Source organism: Gymnoscopelus microlampas, assembly GCF_963454915.1.
Source record: "Gymnoscopelus microlampas genome assembly, chromosome: 4".
NCBI lineage: Eukaryota > Metazoa > Chordata > Actinopteri > Myctophiformes > Myctophidae > Gymnoscopelus > Gymnoscopelus microlampas.
Window position 1 is genome coordinate 59,792,782 of NC_139941.1, and position 21,505 is coordinate 59,814,286.

Below are 21,505 nucleotides of genomic sequence, written 5' to 3' on the forward strand. Positions count from 1 at the left end.
TATACAAGCGCATAGATATTGTAGATCTGCTTTTTTTGAATAGCCAAAGTATAAAATTACATAGATGCTTTCCCGGTTTAATGGGTTAACGCTAGAGTCCGACCGATGCCAGATTTTTAAAAAGTTTGGAGAGTCCTAGGCTACCGATTACCGAAAAAGTCGTTTCGACTCAAGGAATGCTCCTCGACGTCAGGCTCCTCGACCCACACGTCGACTTTCAGGGGACGGCCCTAAATGTCTGTTGTATTCTTTATCTAACAAGTTCATTTGTTCTTTTCTTCCTTAATTTCTTCTTGAATTGAGAGTGGTGGTGTTGTTGTTTTTTGTGTGTATTACAGGACGGCTTAGCGTTTCGTGTCCAGGTCGCGTGCCAGCGCGAGCCTCAGGTGCTGAGAGAGAGCTTGAGTCCTGAGGGAATGCTGCTGGTCAGGGACAACGAAGAGGCCCGGGCTCTGGAGATGGAGACCGTTCACAAGCCCCTCCTGACCAGCTCTCTGCATGGGTACGGCTCACATGGGACATGAAAATCAAGTTGTGTGTGTGTGTGTGTGTATGTGTGTGTGTGTGTGTGTGTGTGTGTGAGCAAGCGAACGAATGAGCACATTTAACACCCAAGATTCAAACCCGGATCTCCCGCGTGGGAAACCAAACATCTAAAGACAAGAGGGAATCCCCTTGGCCATTGTAGATATTAGGCTTTTGGGCTTCAGGCTGAGCTACTATGCTGCACAAGCACGTGCAGGGGGATCACAGAAAGTGTGTCTAATCATGAGCGGAATGTGTGTTTATGCGCAAGTGTCTTATTTCTACAAACGTGTGCACGTTAGTTTGTGTGCATACATTGTAGTACTGTAGTACACACGTACTGTGTGTGTGTGTGTGTGTGTGTGTGTGTGTAGGCCTGTCACAATTATTACATAATCGCATAATCGCAAACATTTTTCAAAAATAGCAGAAATAGTTGATTTACAAGCTTACAACACATAACTTTGATTTTGATTTTTAGATTTTTGATTATGGAGCCTAAAAAACAAATAGAAATTAAAATGGTATTCTGTTCTAATGTTCAATGCCAAAAACACAAATCGTTACAATTATTTGTGTGACAATGAATCTTCAAATTCAATTTGTAATCGTGACAGCCCTATGTGTGTGTGCGTGTGTGTAAAAGTGCGTGTGCTAGTGATAGATTTTATCACTCTCTGATCTGCACCAGTCATCTATAGCGTTTCTCATTTCCATCATCTCATTTCTCTTTTCCTTTTTATCTTCTTTTCTGTATCTTAACCTTTCCCCATCTCCTTTCACCGCCCCCCTCGTTCCACACGTGTTTCTACTCCTCCTCAGCCTCCAGCAGCAGCACCCATGTTTCGGGGGAGTGTGTCGCCTGGCCAAGCGGTGGTTGGGTGCCCAGCTCTTCAGTGACGACATCTCAGAAAACACAGCAGACCTGCTGGTGGCGTCCCTCTTCCTGCAGCCTGCCCCGTTCACCCCTCCTGGGTAATTATTTCTCAATTTAAGCCTAATTTCGTCGCTGTGTGGAAACCTTGTATCTCCAAAACCAATACTTTTCAGGATTTTCTTTTTTTTTAATAATGTTGCTACTTTGTGTGACACAGTGGTATGAGAAAGTTGGGCATTTATAAACGGGGAAAAAAGGGAGATCCCACTCACTGTCTTCACTTACAGCAAAAAAAAGTGTTTTATTGCGAGTACAACAAGTTTCAGTCTAACTGACCTTCATCATTAGCCTGGTTCCAGACCATAGACCTCGTCCACTCTCTGAGTGGACTGCTCCACGCAGCTTCAGTCTGATAATCAGGCTACTTCATCATGGCTTCATTCTTTCACAGGAATTTATTAACGAAAAAAAACATAAAAAGTGACATTGAGATGCAAGGTTTCTGTGTCGACAGTGGCTATTTATACTCTGTAGTATTAGGGTGTTGCTTGCTTAAAAGGAGTGATCTACAAGCTGACGACAGCGCGTTGCATCTCATGCTGGAGTTTGTGTCGCCTGTCTGTGTTCCATAATTATACAAAGAAATGTTAAGTATGACGTTCTTTTTATTGCTGCTTTATTGTGACAAACCAAACCAAGGTTTTGGTCAGTTTGGCTTCAGCTCAACTTGTGATCATCATTCGCCATCATTTGGTGCTTTTATTTCCCTTCCAGTGTCAAATTTAAGGGTCCAAGTTCAGTTTCAGCCCTAACGCGTCGGAGAAAAATGCCTTATTAGTGGGCGACATGGCTGCAGAAATTGTCGTTAAAATGCTTTTCCAGTGTGATCACAGTATATTTACTTTATCGATAATAAATCATCTACCCGCAGTGTTGAGAGTAAAGGCATTCAAGAGATTTGGTGGAAATTATTATGTCATTTTTTCCACTTCGCCCTTTTAACAAGATGCTTTTTGTCTCGGCCAGGCCGGATAACCTTAGGCCAAATGGCCAGAGACTTATGTTTTTGCCCCTGTCCGTCCGTGTGTCAGTCTGTGAGCAGACTGACACACCGAGTAATTTGTGCGGGCCCTGGGTAGGCATTGTGAGCTTGTAATTCGGCTATTTTAACAATGTTTATCTGTGGAACCGAGTCAAACTAAATGTAATGCCTACAATTCCAAGTGCTTATCAGGGTGGGGAGGGGGGTCCCCAGTTCAAATATGATTATTTTGGTGGGCCTGAAAAGTTTGGAAACCCTTACTCTACGCCATTATATATTCCATACTAAAGTCTGTGCCTTTGTTATTCACCAAGTCACGTGCATGACATGTATTTCTCTCTCGCTCTCTCTCTCTCTCAGTTCTCTCCAGGTGGGCTTCCTTCGCTTCCTCCATCTACTCTCTTCCTTTGATTGGAAGAACAATCCCTTGGTAGTGAACCTAAACAACCAGCTCACTGGTAAGCATACAAAGCAGAGGAGAGGTGTATATGCCCCTTCTTCCACCGAAATAACTTCGGTTCTTGCACCGGTTCCGTTATGGATTCTTGGAACATTGGAGCTTTCTAGTGAACCGTATATCCGCACACTCTCTCAAATGCCCCCTTTTCCCACCAAAATAACTTTGGTTCTAGCACCTGGTTCCGTTATGGATTCTTGGAACCTTGGTGCTTTCTAGCAAAACCGGCTCCGCGTTTCCACCGGTTGTAAGCAGAACCATTGTAATCACGGATACGTCATCAATGGAGGGCGTTGATGCCTGCAGCTTCCCAAAGTAAACTTTGCACGCATATTTGAAAGAGAGCCAATATTGCCAATATACGACACGTGTGTTGGACACACTTGGAGGATGAGGAAGAGTGGCTGTTTTACGTTGGCAACACAGTCATCATGACAGGTTACATCCCTTAGAAATGTATATGACATACATTTATACTCACACTTTTAATTTGACACAAGCAGAGATACTGAGGATTACAGACCTGTTGATACAGATTTTTTTTCCCTCCTCGAGACATACATCCCTGCGCTGTTAAGATTGCCAGGTTCTTACCTACAAAATAACGTTAAGTAAAAGAAAAACATTAAACTGAGGGATTGACAACACAAGTACTTTGTTCCCCTGAGTGGTACATTTATAATGATAATGACTTGTGCTCACCACAGATGTAGGCTAACCAAACGACCCTGACCTGAATAGAGATTGTTAATAAAAATATGAAGCCCTAATTTGTGGTAATGGTAGGCAACAACTTTATCCCTGAATTTGATAAGCCCGACTGTTTACAGTCTGTGACAACACGGAAAGTGAGAACGTAATATTCTTCAGCGATATTTATTAGTGTGGTCTTTTTTTATTTTATATTTTTTATTTCATTTTTTTACTTGCTTACACCATTGTTTTACGTTGCATCTTACAACCTGTAGAATAGACACACCCCACTGTGATTTGCTGTTTGGGACAAGAGAAAACAACAATGTTTCGGTTGCAGTTCCTAACCAAATTTTTTTTTTAGGGCTAAAAGTGATTTAACTACTTAAACCCTTCATGCTTCTCGTGACACATTGTAAGGTTGTACATCAGCAATATTCACTGAATGATCGCCCTAAAAGGGTTTATGTATGTATTGAAGATTGCCAATCAACTTCTGTCACTTACAGTAGCAGCACTCTCACTCGCTCAGGCTCCCTCGTCTCAATCTCTCAGTCTTTCTCACACTTTCACACTATCCCCTCCCTCTCTCTTTCTCTCTCTCTCTCCCTCTCTCTCTCTCTCTCTCTCTCCCTCTCTCTCTGTATCTGTGTCAGCACAACAAACACACTCACACACATCCACATCCTGGTCCGTTTATACGCCCCAGTTTGTTTAAGAGGGTCAAATTGTTTTGTCGTCCGCCAACCCACCCCCCCCCCCCACCCATGTTTCCTCTCTGTCACGTGTAGCTGCCGACTACACCGAGATCAGGAATGACTTCATGGCCTCCAGGGAGTCTCTGCCCGTCATGTTTATCGCCACCCCCCAGGACAAGAAGCGATCTCTATGGACCAAACCGTCTCCTAGTGTACAGGTCAGACCACACACACACACACGCACACGCATGGATTTTCATTCAACCTTTATTTATTTTCTTGGAAATACATTTAGGGCAGAGCCCTCATTTCAATCATGCCGAGATTACAGAAGGCATAATACAACAGTGTAAATAATATTGAAATAAGAACAGCAGGATAAAACAAGTTATGTATGTGAAAACAAGCAAAAAAACTGAGTATAAAGACAGCTTAATAAAACAGTGACAATTTAAAACAACAAGATTAGCGAGCAGGTTTTTAAATTGACCCAGTTCATTCCAGGTAAAGGGAGCGCTAGAACCGAAGGCTGTTTTACCTAGCTCGGTGTTGGCCTTGGGGACCAATAATGGGATGTATTCCTGAGAACGTGTTTGATGGGTGGAAGTATTTGGTTTTAACAGTGATGAAATATATGTCTGTTAGACTCTTATTTATTTAACAGAGCTTTGTAAATAAGATGTACCAATGATGGTGAGAGAGGGCCATCCAACTGTAGTGTATAAAGTGCAATGGTGGGTATTACAGTATATGGGTCACCTGTGATGAACCTTAGAGCAGAGTGGTAGATGGCTTAAGGGTGGCAGCAGCATGTCTATAAATGATGTCCCCATAGTCTAAGACTGAGAGTAGGACAGCCTGTATGATCCTCTTTCTGCAAAACAAGGGGAAACAATTTCTATACAGTAGAGAAAGTTTTGCCCGCAATGTTTTGATCAGGTTCTCAATATGGTGAATATACGGTGAATTTATAAGGTGAATTTATCATCGATATATGCCCAGATATTTGTAACGTTGGACCCTTTCAAGTGGTGTACCAGATAAAAGTGCACATTTTTAAGTTTGTAAAATCAATCAATTTTGCTCTGGTGAAAAACATGCACTTTGTTTTCTCTGCGTTTAAAACAAGTTTAAGTTTAGAAAGTGCTCCTTGTAAAATATTGAAAGCAAGTTGCAGCCAATTGCATAGAGTCAGCCCAACAGTATAACATTGTATCATCAGCATATAAATGTACATTGCAATCTTTCAAATCCTTAGCGATATAAGGATAAGGATAATTCCTTTTAACAGGTCGTTCATGAAAGTCCTTGCGGTCTTGTTTCCAATGAGAACCTGTGAGCAATTAGGGGTTAAGAGTCTTGCTCAGGGACAAATTTCATTTCATCGACACATATGCTGGCCTGGCCTGGAATCGAACCTGGGGCAACCAGGGCCTCTGGCTCCCTAGGTGGGCTCACTAACCACTCAGCTGTGGTAAAGAGAACCGGTCCTAGGATTGAACCTTGTGGGACACCTATGGTTATACAGTAGGTAGAAGTGCAGAGTGGACCTTTTCAGCTCTTACACGTTTGGATTCCATATGAAGCCATCATGTCTTCTATGGGAGCATGTTGCACAGTGAAAATAGCCTATCTACAAGCTCTCAACGCATTGAGAGCTTGTAGATGGGCTATTTTCGCATATTATTTTAAGATTAGAACATTTGAAGTGGTCAAACTAGCAATATGTTCAGAAGCATCTTCCATATACTCCTAATCATCTTGGATATTTCTTATGAAAGCAAAGGGTAAAGCCTCAATTTGTGATTTCTGCACCTGGTTGGCAGTACTGTACGTAGAAGAGCAGGAACAATATTACTAAAACATAATTTCACAATTACACACACACACGTTGAGTGGTCACATTTTTATTATCATTTAACATAAAGAGATGTTGACATACAATACAACCTGTAATACGGCAGTGAATAAAAGCCAAAGCCAAACAAAACACTATAAGGACTGGTCGGTAAAGTGTAACAATAATATGACAGACCCACAGAAGGCACATATATACTGTAGTCACTCTCATTAACTTGGAGATATTGCTTGGTACGCGCCCCAAAAAAAAGCAAATATACTGTCGGCACATATGTTTAGACATAATTAATACAGTATGTATGCGTATATACATACAAACGGCTAGCCAAACCACAACTTACCCTAAAAATACACACTCATACATACTTAAACACATATCTGCAGTAAAGAGCATACAGTGATTACCAATGATGTAAATGATACTGTAAGTAAGGTACTGACATAAGCAGCTTGCTTTAACATTTATAAATTGTGTCGGTATTACCACACACTGAAAGATGTCTACAATAATGCATATACTGTAGCCTATATATAACCTTTGTTTAACCAGGAAGTCACATAGAGGTTAAAACAACTCTTTTCCAAGTGAGACCTGGCCAAGACGAGGCCAACGCAGTATAAAAACAACAGACGAAATCATGCAAAGATAACAACAGAAAGATGCAACAATTACACCAATGAAATTATAAAAAAAAGAAGGAAAGACAGGCTAATGAAAGAAACAGACTATAGATCCCAAACAGGAAACAATGCATTTGGGAACAAATATAGAGGGGGAAAGCTGAAAAATAAGGGTAGGGGGACTCTTAAGACAAAAGCCCTTAAACCACTTGAACCCTAGTGTCCCTATTTTGGGGCAAACATGAAAATAGCAGCTATTCAGCTAGAAGAGATTTGGTGTGAAGGAAAAAGGGGAGCAGACCCCTTAAAGTATATAGGGTTTAAGAGGTTAAGATCCTCAACTGTTTGAGACCAAGGATTGTATTAGTGAGGCATCTTATAGGCGGCTTGTGGACAATTCAACATAAATAACATCTATACTCTACAGTATGTGGTGGTTGAGACCATCTTCTTAGAGTGTGTAATGATGTAGCACCAAGTAATATCTTACAAATGACAAAATACAGTTGTTGTGCAGTTATTAACAGTTCATGAAACGAGGAAACATTATATAAGTAGACAAAATAGAATCTTTTTACAAATACATTCAACAGACTTCACATTCAACAGACTTCACAAGAGCGTTATCAAAGTAGATTTTGTTTCATGGTTTTGTTCTTTCTCAGCAGTCAGACATGATGGTGTAAACAGAGTAGAGAGAGAGAGGAGGGAGTGAGTATCACAAACAGCGGTGTAGAAAGGAGTTGCACGTTCTGGGCAAGGGGCAGTCGCACAGTTTTCCAATCCTGGAGCCTTTCCTCAGCGCACACTGTTCTCCTGGGTCACACTGTGGAGATAGAAACACATGTATCACTATCAGCCTCATTACTCGGTCGCGAGTAATGTCCTTTTTTTAAACTTATTTTTTAGTTTCCTACAATTCCAACATCATTATTTTCCAAAACTATAAACAAACTCAAAAATTTCAAAACCTAAAATAAATAGTGAAAATAGCCAATCTACAAGTTCACAATGTGTGTTGCGTTGGCTATTTTCACTATTTGTGGACCTCATAATGCATTTTTCTAAGTTTGGGTCATGGGGAGAAGTTTGGGAACCCCTGCTATAAACCACATCAATATCATCATTATCAACCATGTCATGTTCATCACGTCAATCACATCATGTTGCCTTAATTATGCATTATTGGGCAACTTGCGTGTGTCCATTACATTATGAGTGTAATGGACAATAGATCCTCATCAGAAAAGTTTTTTTTACAGTATACTGTATGCAACTGAAAATACTTCCCTAGCTGCCCCCTAAAAAGGTTCTATATTGAACCATGGTGTTCAATATGGATCTACCAGCCTTGGTTTTAAAACTAAATATCATCTGATTGAAGTAAGTAATCTGATTTACAGTATTTGTAAAAGTAACATGTGAAATGGAACCATTTTGGTAGCCACGTGACTGATGTTAAAGCTTTTCTTTTTTTGGTAGTAGTGAGACCACACATTCTCTTAAAAGTTATCCCTAACTCTGTGGAGATGAACGGTTGATGTGGAAGCACATGTTAGTGGATTATGGTAAATGAGTTGTCACATTGTCACGTACCATAGGCAGATAACTCAGCTTCTTCCCCTGCGGGGGAAACCTGTTGTTCTTCAACCTCTCCAGGACGCCGTGCAAATCACTGATCTGCAAACAACACCACAAGTTCTGTTTGTTAACCACTTGACTTAAACCCTACATACTTCATTGACCGGAGTACCCCTGGGGTCTACGCTAAGCCTACTTCAGAGTTAACACATTGACTGCCTAGATCGAGTTAACTCGATATTAGCTTTTCATCACTTGCCTGCCAAGATCGAGTTAACTCGATTTTAGCAAAAAAATAATTTTTCAAATTTTTTTTTTTTTTTTTATTTGACCCAAAGACCAAGGAGATATGAATTTTCGAAGATCTTTACTCTCATCCACTTCCTTGTTAACTTAAAACTTTAAAATTTTGTATCTCGGCTCCTGAGTACTTTTTTTTTTCATTGAAAAATCTCTGGCATGAATAACAATAGGCAGTGAAAATAATTCAGGCAGTCAATGTGTTAAAATGGCAAAATAATCATGTGAATACTGACAGAATATGAGATTAACATAAAAGATTATGATATAGGAGTAGTATACAGTATTAACAGGTTATGATCAAGGAATAATATAAATTCTGTATTATAAAAAAAATATGGAAATAAGTAGATTTATTATAGAATTATTGGTTAATTAACATTGTACGACTGAAATGTTCACATCATTAGCTGTTGCGTTGATCAAATAAAATGTCTCTTTAGAAGAAAATTCCTCACCAATTGTTTTTCGGTGCTGTCGTCCGAAGAAGAGAAATAAGTCAGATACTTTGATTTGAGCTCCTTGGTGTGAGCGGGTGCGTAGTTGTAGCAGATCACAGCCGCACACAGCAGCATACGGAGAAGACAGAGCTGACCACAGACCCCCATGGTGTTTTCCCTGACCCAGATATGAAGCTTCCTGTAAACCTCTGTGCCGAGTGGTCCCACTTCCACCTTGGATGCCTGTGTTGTTGACACACTGAGTCTCTGTGTTGTGGTTTTATACCCCTCTGATAGGAGGGGGGGGGGGGGCTGGGACTTCTGTGACGTCCTGCTTTTAGAGGTGTCCTCACAGACCCGACGGCATCATGAATCATGGGTGGAAACCGTGTCCAAAACCAGAACTTTTTTTAAGTCAATGAATAAAGAGTATATGAGGTGACTGTGGCATAGCCAGCATGGATGCAAACATTACCTCGGTTCTCTTGACAAGACTTGCTGATGCTGATCATCATCGTCATCGTCATTATCGTCATCATAGGAAGAGATGTCACTCCTGAAATCACAGCACAATGGTGGCTGTTTGTTGTTGTTGCTGTAACAACGGTAACGTCAGGTGCGGCAGCGGAAATTAAATAGAAAGTTAATTTTAGACGTTTATTTGTAAACTAATTATTATTCTTCCTTTGTCCTCCATCTTTTCATTTTCAAAATCGACCGGACCGGCATCCCGTCTCTCTTTCTCTCTCCCGTCACTTGACGACCAAAACACCAAACGGTGCGCTCGCTGTTTAGTTCGTGGAATGTGATGTGACGTTCTCTCGGCATAATGGAATAGTCCACTGCAGTCTGGACTGAAGGGGGGGTGGCACATTGACGCATTTTCATGTGTGATTTTTGACGGGCCTCAATTGGAATGAAAACTGATTATTTATATTTAAAAAATAGTAATTTGGGAAAATGTCATGAGGCCCCCCTGACTGTTGTGGCCCCAGGCGGTTGCCTTACCTTGCCTAATGTTAAGTCCGGCCCCTGTCCACTCATTTTTTCCCTCTATACCCTTATAGTCTCTTTGCTGAAAATAGCCGATCCACAAGCTCACAACGTGTCGTGTTGCAACGCGTTGTATGCTTGTAGATCTGCTACTTTCCAGGAAGAGAAAGGCTGAAGTTTTTGTTAGCTTGGAATCCCCACCGATGATCTCATTGGTAGGCAGGTTTCTGTGCACTGTCCGTAGCCCACTAACGAGACATAGAGTGCGTAGACAGAAATTATGCCATCTTGTAATGAGCATTAGTGAGGACCAATTATATGAAAATTGAAATTAGGTGAAGTGATCCTTTTTACAGGGGCCAGGTCCGAATTGCAGCCTCTAAGTGCTCTTTTAGAGCGGTTCTGAAGTAAAGATTCACACTTTTTTTTATGACTGTTGGTAGGGAATTCCACATTTTGGTGGCATAGCAGTAGAACAAATTGAACCCCTTGTTTCAGCCACATTTGTGCTGATGTGATTTGTGGAGCTCCCTCTGGTGTTGTGATTGTGGATGTCTTTGAAGTAGTTTGACAGGTACATGGGTGTCTTTGTGGCATAGTGTATCTTGTACACCAGGCCCATTGCAAGTTGCTGTACTCTGTCCTCTACCCTGAGCCATCCCACCCTAGCATAATAAAGAATGATATTGCGTTTTGAACAAATGAGTTAATGTTGTGGGGTTTGTGCTGACAGTTTTGAGAATGCATTTGGGGTTTCAAGAATTGTAAAACTTTAAACCAATAAATGTGTTTTGACAGAAAAAGGGCAGAGTGTGTGGGTGCGACTGGCATCCTTCGGGAACATTTTAGTGTTCTTTTTTTTGACAAAAGCCACAGCAACAAAAAAAGGGTTTCAATTAATCTCAGCTGTTATCAAATGAGTTCCATCAAGAAGGCACATCAGGGGACAACTCGTCAATCAGGACATATTTTTATATATATATATATATTTTTTTTGTGGTTGCTGTGCTTGACCAATTAAACTGTCTCTGTCGGGTGCACTGCAAACCTCATTATGTCCACAACTTACTTTTCAGGATCCAAATTCAAAAATATCAAAAGTAGCAGATCTACAAGCTCGAAACGTGTCGCTTCGCGCCACGTTTCGAGCTTGCAGATCTGCTACTTTTGATGCTTTCCTGTGACGCTGTAGTATGATCAAGTAGGGCATTCATTTATGAAAACACAAAATGTTAAAATATAGACATACGACAGCGACACAATACTTCATTGACCGGGACCCAAGAGAGACCCATCATTGACCCACTCCACCTATCCCATTACATCCTATTTCTTGGCCAAATGTTTGTCTATTTTGCCGTGCCCAGAATAGGGTTCACTCGGTTAAAGAAACAGAAGAGAAGGTTTTGTTCGGGGGACATAAGTGTTGTGTAATGGATCCTGGTTTAGAAAGTCTTGGTCTTCAGTTTTATTTATTAGCACATAAACAGTTAAAAACAGAAGAAAAAAATACATGTATAATATTGTGCAGGAGAAGTTTAGAACCCTAGAGGCTTATAGAGAACTTCCTCTATTTTGCAGAATCAGACATAAAAAAAGGATACATATTATTTAAAAAAATACCCCAAAAACGTAATGTGTGTGTATATGTGTGTGTGTTACAGATGCTACAGCGTGTGGTCATGCTGGCTGCAGAGAGCCTCAAGGCTCTAGAACCTCAAATGATGGACAGCAGCCAGACACATGATGTCAAGGTTTGTATAACACACATTATACAGTACATGTATAAGATTCACAAAGACACTGTGTGTGTGTGTGTGTGTGTGTGTGTGTGTGTGTGTGTGTGTGTGTGTGTGTGTGTGTGTGTGTGTGTGTGTGTGTGTGTGTGTGTGTGTGTGTGTGTGTGTGTGTGTGTGTGTGTGTGTGTGTGTGTGTGTGTGTGTGTGTGTGTGCGCGCGCGCGCCAGCCAACCGGAGGACCCACTGCACTAGGGTTCATTAATTTCCTCATTGACTCCAATGTGTTGTGTGTGTGCGTTTTTCTTTTTTACTGTAGGTGGCGCTGCGTCCTCCCCTGGAGCCCTACGACGTGCTCATCCACCTGAACCCCTTGCAGGTGCCGCTGGTCAGCCAGGCGGTGGACCCGCCCGCCGTCACCTTCAACCGGGGCACCATGGAGGGCAGCGTGGCCCCCAGCGGAGGGGCCCTGCCCGTCATCGGCTACAACCCTGTGTCCTGCTACCTCACAGAGCTCAGGGTGAGTGTGTGTCTGTCTGTGTCTGTTTGTGTGTGTGTGCATGGATTAAAGTAATCAGTCTCCACGACTGGTCATTTGGATTCCATAGAAGTCAGCATGTCTTCTATGAAAGCATTAACTATTTAAAACATCGTCTGTAGCTGTCCTTGCCAGCGTTTCGGAGTGTTTTCACAAACCTTTGAAAAATCGTAGAATATCATTTTTCACAACGATCCACTAGGCAATCCCTCAAAACACGTACGGGGTTCTCTGAGAATTGAGAGGGGGGGGGGGGGGGGGGGGCGTGCCGTTGCGATAATCCGTTGATCCGGGCAGTTGAATGTGGCTTGTTTTTGTCAAAAAAGAATTAGAAAGCATAGAAAATTAGATTTTTATGAATCCTATAATACTAAACGAAACCAGCTTAATTTTGTTGTGATCGCGTGATTTCTGGGGTGTACTCTTCTTGGGTGATCCTGGGGTCATTCACAGGCTGCGGAAGAGCGTCCTCAAAAGACAGATTAAGGTTAATTTCATGCAACCTGAATGAATGAGGCATCACCAAAGGAATAGTTTGATGTGAAATATTTGTGACGCGTTTTCGGATTGTTTATCCGTCACGCTCCCGGTGTAAGGACTTTTGGGTTTACAATTAGGAAGCTATTCAGGTTAGGATTAGGCATTTAGAGGTTGAGTTCAGGTTGGGGTTATGTCAGATCTATTCATAAATGGCTGCACACCGGTGTCGTACACTAGAAATAGGCAATAACAAGCAATTTAAAGCAGTGGTTCTCAACCTTTTCAGGTCGTGACCCCCAAAATAATCATATTTGAAATGGGGACCCCCCCAAAATAATAATAATTGAACTGGGGACCCCCACACTTTGACAAGCACTTGGAATGTAGGAGTTGAGGCATTACATTTAGTTTGACTCGATTCCACAGATAGATATTGCGTTGTAAGGTTGTAGATCGTCTCTTTTCACAATTGTTTTCCTCTTTCTTATATTATTTGACAATTTGGCCAATGTTTGACCAGTTTTTATACTATTGTTTGTTGATTAGTTTTGATGCAGTGATGGTCTTTTAGAGCAGTGGTTCTCAATCCTTTTCATGTCAAGGACCCCCAAATTGACACTTATTAGCCCGTGGACCCCCATAAGAGAAGCTTTTTTACGGCTCTAGCAGTGATTCTCAACCATTTTAATTTCAAGGACCCCCAGTTTGACATGCATTAGGGCTACGGACCCCCATTTACTGGCATTTCTATCACTTGGACCGCAATTTATATTGTAAAATCTATGTCAATGTAACTCTGAGAGTGTACAAATGGAACCAAATGGACCCGTTAGGGTCCATTTGGTTCCATTTGTACACTTTCAGAGTTACAGACCCATAAGGGTCCATTTGCCTAATCTATCATTTAGCTGGGGACCCCCTGGAACTCCCTCAAGGACCCCTGGGGGTCCCTGGACCCCACTTTGAGAACCAATGTTTTAGAGAACCACACTGGGTTAAACGGTTCTGTTTCATAGAAATATGTGTCACCTTTTCCAGATATCGATACAGACATTTCCTAATGGGGAGCAAAGCCCCTGTGTATGACGCTTAAAGGTTGTAAAGAGACCACTCCCCCTCCTTTTTAACGGATAACCTGCCTGTATGAGTAATCAAAAGATTAAAGGAATCTGTTGTGACACATATTGTACGTTTACTAATCCATTCCACAAGGATGCGTTTGGGGATTTGGCTCTCTTCTTCTACGACCCCTATGGAGGCACGGTGATCGCAGTGCTGTGGAAACCCAAGGCTTTCATCTTGGCGCCGTTCAAGGTGAGAACAACATCCATCTTCCCACCTGGCACTGACTAACACATGCATCATTTCATCCTGGTGGTCAGTGGTGGACAATAATTACTTGAGTACTGTACTTAAGTAAAACCAAATGTATCTGTCTTTCACTTTTTGTATTTGTATTTTTGGATACTTTTGACTTTCACTCCACTACATATCAGAAACAGATGTTATATTATGATATAATAATAATAATATAATATAATATATTATTGATATAGTGAAAATAGAAGATTGTGAGCTTGTAGATCTGCTATTTTTACTATTGATATTTTTTGAAAATGTCAGGAACATCTTTGATACATTTTAGTACAGCAGTGCACTGATATTAAAAATAAACGGTACTTTGTAATTTGTACTTTTGAATCCTTTTTTGTCCTACGACTTCTCCCGTACTTTAACTCTCAAGTACAAATTTGTCAGAGCAACTTTCACTTATAGTGGAGTAATATTTGACCAGGAGTACATCTGGCACATTGTAATTGGAAAACCAGTCAGATTGAAAAACGTGCGCTCGTTTTCACCGACGGAGGCGCGCCGTCTGAAAGTGACGTGAGCCACGAGAGGCACCGCCGAGTGAGCTTAGGCAAGCGAGTGTTACAAAGTCACCAGCCGACTCAGCGCCATCCGAGTTATGTCCCGACAGGGACAGAATCGTAAATCATCATCCCCCTAGTCTCTGTACCTCCGAGACGTCATTTATTTTTTTGCCGCGGGGGAGCATGGGAGGTGAACTAGAAGAAAACGAGCACTCCTTTTTTCAATCTGACTGGTTTTCCATCATACTGTAACATATCTATTCTTTGACTCAAGTTCTGGGGTTGAGCCCTTTGTCCTCAACTGTATGTGACTAACGAGGACCCATGCCTCCCTGTCTGTCACACAGACATCCCAGGTATCTGCTCGGCGTGTGGAGGTGAGCGGGGAGGAGGCTCAAACCATCCCCAATGTGGAGGCCATCGTTGAGGACTTCAACATCATGGGCAAGGGCCTGGTCAAATCAGTGGAGGCCAGGACGGAGAGATGGGAAGTCTAGACCACACACACACACACACACACACACACACACACACACACACACACACACACACACACACACACACACACACACACACACACACAAGAAACCATCAATTTCAATGGATGTATTATAGATATTCCCTTTGTGTTTTGGATTCTTCTTTTGTTCTGCTTTTTACTTTGTATTTGAGTCTGACGTAATTTACACATCCTACCTGGGTCATGTTTTTTTCTCCTCCATTCTGAATTCCCATAGACAAGTTTAATATTGCGTCAAATAAGAACTGTGTTCCAAAAATAAACGAATGCGCCCGGCGGTTTGACTCTTATGAATATGAAGTATCAACTGAGGCTAACGTTATTGCCGCGGAATTAATTACATTTTCGCCAGAAACAAACTGTATCAAATCTGAGTGACTGACTATCGTCATCGTAGTTTTTGGACCACATTTTTTATAAATTATGAGATGATTCTAAAATAACCCAATGTTATTTTCCGTAGAGAAATTACTTCTGTGACCCAGGGGACGAGCGAATGTCTGTACTCTATATAGCACAATGTAATACTGTTCAACCAAGAGCTTTTGTCTAAATCTGTTAACTATACATACACAATTAATAATCATTTTATAAGTATAGTGATGGAATGAAATATGTTTTTTTGTTGACCCAGCAGCACCATGTCTAATAAAGGCATGCTTGTTAAAATCTTGCTTCATGTATTTTTTCATCCGTTCTCTCCACCCATCCATCTATCTTTGTGTGATGGGAAACATTAGCCAAACATAGCAGCTGCGAGGCGTTGTGAGCTTTGATGTAGAGGGGAAAAGTACAGAGCCAATGGTCAAGCTGACTAAATATTGACCGTTTAAAAGGTTAACTATCCTGAAATAGGCTACACAGCATGAATCCAACTATCTATAAAATCTATGAAAAAGTTTAATCTGCAACACAATTTTATACAGTAGTGGGGGTCCCTGCTTCATCTCTCTCTCAGCTAGGGGGTCCTTGGGTTGAAAAACGTTGAAGACCCCTGATGTATGACATTTAACATAAAGGAGAAAGTACGCTGATGGCCACTAGATGGCGATACACAATCTGACTATGTGATGCAGTAACTGGCCATAGAGGTGACAGCTTCAGTGGATCTGACAGATTCTGGCATCACGTCTAGTGGAGTTCCTGGAACAATTCTGTGGTAGATTATTATTAATCTTTAATGTGTTTCTGGGAATTTCTAAAACTTTTATTTTTGACATACTCATATACGTTTATTGCCGCTGTCAGGCTGCCGAAATCGTGTTTGGTTTCCGATGCATCCAATGTAGTTATTATTACACTTTTCAACCTGGCATCCGTATTTCGGTCAAGTTATTATAGACAGATGATAAAATGTGAAATATGGAGACAAGGGGGTTTCTGTGACAAGATGTGCAGTGAAATGTTGGTGTGATTACACTCCACCAGACTGCGTGTGTGAATGAGGTTGAGTGAGATCCAACACACAGGCTAGCTAGTGGTGTTCCCTCATGAGACCGCCAACCAAATATGTTTGAGAACTTCGAGCCTCCAGCCCCCAATTTCAAATTATTGGCTCATTTTTTGGGTGAACTACTCCTTTAACATTCTTTGCTTTTTGTTTGTCACCAAAGCTTTTGGGAGGAGGAAAAGAAAATTAAGTTATGATTTATTTAAGGGTGGTAATGCCCAGAATGCCAACAAAGTAAGATACATAACCTTGATGGGGATTAGCGTCTTGACTTAAAGGCCTGAATATAATTGATTGATTGAATATTTTATTAGACAGAAATGTAAAAACGGCACGAGTACAGTCAAACACTTTGTCTAACAGGATAACACCAAAAAATTCCTAGCGGACGTGTTTCCATTGGGGTCCTAGGTATTCAATTCATCAACATATAATATCACCAAACATTCAATATCGTCACAAATATAAAACACTATTAATAAAGAAAAACATCACATGGATGCATCTGGGACGTATCATCAGTGTTGTAGCCTGGGGTCATCGGGTGTTTCGGGTCTCGCAACATACAACATACACCCTCGCCCAGGTGACCCAGCCAGGGTTGATCAAGCCCCGACTTACGTCCCAGTAGCTACCCATGGTCAGTCCTATAGGGTAAGACAGGGCAGTCCGCTTCTCCGGAAGTACTCTGCCGGGACTCGGGGAGGCTCTGGCACGTGGAGGGACTAGGCTCTGTGGGTTGTCTCCTGGCCGGGCTCCTCCTTCGTCTCACCAGGTCCAGGACCTGAGCGCTGCGCCAGATCAGGTGTACCGCCCCGATCCAAACATTTACTTCTGGCGTGATGGTTCCTTTGGTCGATACCACTAGATTGGGCCGTCTAATGGTATTAGCTCCACTTGCGGTTAGCTGGAATGGCCCTCCTAAAGGCCTCACCGTGGGTTTGTTGGGCTTCTTCCTCACGGAAGACACAGCCTGGGGCGCTAACCCATACTGCTCCCGGGATGCCGTCTACATTCCGGCTGTCACCAGTCTCTCCTGTGGTCACCAAACTATTCCTGGTTGTCACATATACATGTATATATGTACAGAGTAGGAAAAAAGGGGGGGGTCGCCTGTCCCCCCCCCCCCCCCCCATCGAGCCAGTGATCACATAATAATGCAATGCGGTAAACTGCTGTCATGTGAACTATGAGAAGCATCTTGTCAAAGAGTTTTGTTGTAATTGTGTGTAGTTTAGCTTGGCTTTACTGTCTTGTCCTTTTTTGCTGCAAATTCAGTTCTGCTCGTTGACAGATAAAAGTAGGCTACACTTTTTTTAACCCATGAAGACCTGTAAGTTAACACATCTGTGTCACTTTAGATTTCTTTGGCTATTCAAAAATAGCAGATCTACAATCTCATAGCTACGAGCTTGTAGATCTGCTATTTTTGAAAAATTGTGAAAAATATTTTTATATATTTTTTACGATTTTTTTTTTTAGGATTTTGATTTTTTTTTAGGATTTTGTATTTTTTTAGGATTTTGATTTTTTTTTAGACGCGGCCTCAGGTCTTAATGGGTTAATTCTGTCCTCTTACTGAAAGTTGGATCTGCAGCGGCGCCTGGGTGGAGGAGAAGTGGTTGACCAACACTCAAACACCCCTCCCTAAAACACCCACTATTGGAAGTGCCCTTGAGCAAGGCATTGAACCCCCCCCCCCCCCCCCCCCCCAACTGCTCCAGTGGCCAACAGCATAAAACTGTGGTTGCACTGGGCAGCTCCCAGTACAACAGCAGTATAACACTGTGTGGTTGCGCTGGGAAGTTCCCAGAATGTGTGTAATTGTGAGTGAGTGTGAAGCAGGGCCCACTTGAAAAAGAGATGTGGTTAAATAAAGGACACATACAATGATAATCGGCAGCGCAGTCGGTTTGCTCTGTTAGCATCATTCTTTCTAGCTGCTCGGTATATGGGCCCATGGGAAATGTACAGAGACAAATGGGTTGCAGACGTTCTCCATGACATGACATGACCTTATCTTTCAAATGTTTTTGTTGTTTGAGTAGAATTTATATTGAGATCAGATTTCAAAGGAGAAAAAATAAAAGAAAGAAGGACTGGCACAGAGGACTGAAGCTGGCAAGGAAGTGACAGTAGCTTGTGCCCCAGGCTCTGTGCTGCTGTCTCAGTCAGATGCCTGGGTTCTTCTGCCCAATGGATACAACTGCATGAAATGTCAAAGCAGTGAAAGCACCACGTTTTCAGTCAAAGTTATTGGAAGTATCAAGTATTGGATTGCCAACTTCAGAATCAGAATTCAAAGCAGTTCATTCAAGGCAGTGTTGATTTTGACAGTATTTAGATTTTGTTTCAGTCATAGTCTTTGAATAAAATTCCATTTAGTTTTAGTCATATTTTATTCATCTGAAAAGTTTTAGTCGAGTTTTAGTCGACTAAATATCATAAGATTTTAGTCGACTAAATCTACAGCTTGTAGATCTGCTATTTTCAGAGTGCAACACCCGAGCGCAACCAAACATAAAATTACTTGTCTTTTAGTTCTACTGGATCTCGTCTCCACTAGTCCCTCCCTAACATTTTAGTCTAGTTTTAATTTTTTGACGTAGCTTAGTATTTATTTAGTTTTTATATAGTTTTTTTCCTCATAGTTCTAGTCGACGTAATCAACACTGAAAGGATATTGATTTGCCATAATAATGATGATGTGACAACTCGACCAAAGGCAACATACTGATACTGAAACCGCTTCTGAACAGCAGCGACCTAGTAACAGCGTATGGCATAGTTTGATACAGTACATAAAGTCATAGTAACTATTTTCAATTAAAAGTCATTTGCAACATAATCTTTAAGTGGTACATATTTTTCACAATAACCATCATTCCACATAAATATTTTTGGACAACTTCTAAACACTGTTTCCAGAGTGTCGGACAGACACGCTACAAATAGACACACATTTATTAAGTTAATAGATACTGTTGTTGTTGCTTTCCAAAATATCCTTGGCACTAAGCACCCTGCAGCAGCATTCCTTTTGGATTGGTGCTTCCATGGTTTAGTTTCGAAATGAATACTAGGACTCGCGGGTCCTAACGGACAGACAGAGGTGTCGCCAAAAAATCAGACTGTTGGACGTGATGGAATGACTCCAGTCCCCCTCCCTATATCATTGCTGTAACTCCTTAAACCCTTCTATATCATTGCTGTTGGGTAGAAACCACGTATGTCCGAAGAAGACTGTTACTTTTTCAGAAAATGTAAAAAATAACCTGTGTTCCTATGGATCCAATTATTATTTAGTCACAAGCTCTTGTTAATACTTTTCATTGGTGCAATATTTATAAAACCCACTTTCGGGGGCCCCTGATGGAGGGGAAAGGAACTGGTTGGAATAACGTGTACCTTCCACGCGCTACGTCCAACCAGGGAAACTCCCCCCTGTCAGGTGACAAGAAGGTTAGTTGGCTCTCATGCATTGAAGGAGGCATGAGCTCGGCTTTGGCCTCCTTAGGCTGGTGAGGGGAGTGTAGCGCCCAGGATCACTTAGAAAATTGGCACCGGGTGAAAAATAAGGGTTACAAAATTGCGGGATAAAAAAATGACGTAAAAAGACAAAAACCCACTTTCACTTAATATAAAAAAATAGCGCACATGTGACGCATTTTGAGCTTGTAGATCGGATATTTTTGCTACCTTTGTGTGACACTGTAGTTGTAGTATGACGAAGTAGGGCATTAATAATTTAGGATAAAACGTTGAAATATGGAGATACAAGGTTTCTGCCCGATAGCAACGATATACTTAGTTGACCAGAGATCCTAGGCCCCCTTCTTTTTTTTCTCTTACACCAATAGTTCTCAACCTTTTCAGGCCGTGACCCCCCCCCCCCAAAATAATAATATTTGAACAGGGGACCCCCCAACCCTGACAAGCCCACTTTTTTACCTTGTAAACCTGTGATGTGACAATAAACCTGATTCTGATTCTGATTCTGATTCTGAAGCACTCGGAATGTAGGAGTTGAGGCATTACATTTAGTTTGACTTCATTCCACAGATGAATATTTTGAAATAAAATAGCAGATCTACAAGCTAACAACGCCTCGCAACACGAGGTGTTGTGAGCTTGTAGATCAGCTATTTTGAAGATATTTGCCTCTTTCTTATATTATTTGACAATTTGGCCAATATTTGACCAGTTTGTATAGTATAGTTTGTTGATCACTTTTGATGCAGTGATGGTCCTTTTTATTTGGTTTTAGATGTCACCTAGCTGTAATCTGGGGACCCCCCCAAAATCATTATGGGACGGCCTGTGTTGGGCAAGCAAATTATGTTTATACAACGGTCTCCCTCAACAATGTTGAGGGAGACCGTTGTATACAAACATAATTTATGTAGAGGATAACAAAAGGAGTCATATGAGTGACACCTTAGCCCCGGGCTAACACACAGGACAGGGGTTTGGGGGCAAGAAATCAGTTACTTACAATATAGTAAGTCAGCACAAAGAGAGACTTAAAGCAACAGTCAGTGATAATGATCATAGAAGGAGAGGTTTGAGACCCTGTTTACGGGCCAAATACTAGTCTATGAGTACAGTCAACTGTTTACTATGTTGAAAACAAAATGCTTAGACTTGTGTCATTAACATGTCAAAGCAGGCGTTATGGTGAGAATCAGTCGTAAATAGGCCTAAATAAACAGAGATCACAGGCTCCAAGACAAAAGTCTGATACAAGGTTGACATCGATTGAATAGTTACACATACAACAAAGTCATGTTAAGTTATATTAGCAATTCTAAATGACGGGT

General features: G+C 41.5%; 2 protein-coding genes across 2 annotated transcripts in view; one reads left to right on the forward strand and one right to left on the reverse strand.

Moving 5' to 3' along the window:
* The window catches only part of nol6 (nucleolar protein 6 (RNA-associated)), a 36,796-nt gene extending 20,317 nt beyond the window's left edge, over nucleotides 1–16,479 (forward strand). Inside the window, exons 19-26 of the mRNA XM_084056310.1 lie at nucleotides 339–502; nucleotides 1,348–1,500; nucleotides 2,805–2,902; nucleotides 4,386–4,510; nucleotides 11,752–11,841; nucleotides 12,143–12,343; nucleotides 14,054–14,155; nucleotides 15,063–16,479. Coding sequence (XP_083912436.1) covers nucleotides 339–502; nucleotides 1,348–1,500; nucleotides 2,805–2,902; nucleotides 4,386–4,510; nucleotides 11,752–11,841; nucleotides 12,143–12,343; nucleotides 14,054–14,155; nucleotides 15,063–15,212 — 1,083 coding nt within the window. The 3' untranslated portion in view covers nucleotides 15,213–16,479. The remainder of the gene's footprint in view (nucleotides 1–338; nucleotides 503–1,347; nucleotides 1,501–2,804; nucleotides 2,903–4,385; nucleotides 4,511–11,751; nucleotides 11,842–12,142; nucleotides 12,344–14,053; nucleotides 14,156–15,062) is intronic.
* LOC311044608 (cocaine- and amphetamine-regulated transcript protein-like) lies at nucleotides 7,483–9,307 on the reverse strand. The gene is made up of 3 exons (XM_084056312.1): nucleotides 9,113–9,307; nucleotides 8,370–8,453; nucleotides 7,483–7,599 (listed from the first exon to the last, which is right to left on the reverse strand). The coding sequence occupies exons 1-3, from the start codon at nucleotides 9,260–9,262 to the stop codon at nucleotides 7,492–7,494; spliced, it is 342 nt and encodes a 113-aa protein (XP_083912438.1). The 5' UTR covers nucleotides 9,263–9,307; the 3' UTR covers nucleotides 7,483–7,491.
* Nucleotides 16,480–21,505: the final 5,026 nt, after the last annotated feature.

Excerpts from the sequence above, each read along its gene's own strand:
- LOC311044608 (XM_084056312.1), bottom strand. The coding sequence starts at position 9,262 with ATGGGGGTCTGTGGTCAGCTCTGTCTTCTCCGTATGCTGCTGTGTGCG. Across the intron at positions 8,454-9,112 it reads ACAGCACCGAAAAACAATTG|ATCAGTGATTTGCACGGCGT; the intron begins GTGAGGAATTTT and ends TGTTGTTTGCAG. Across the intron at positions 7,600-8,369 it reads AGCTGAGTTATCTGCCTATG|TGTGACCCAGGAGAACAGTG; the intron begins GTACGTGACAAT and ends CTATCTCCACAG.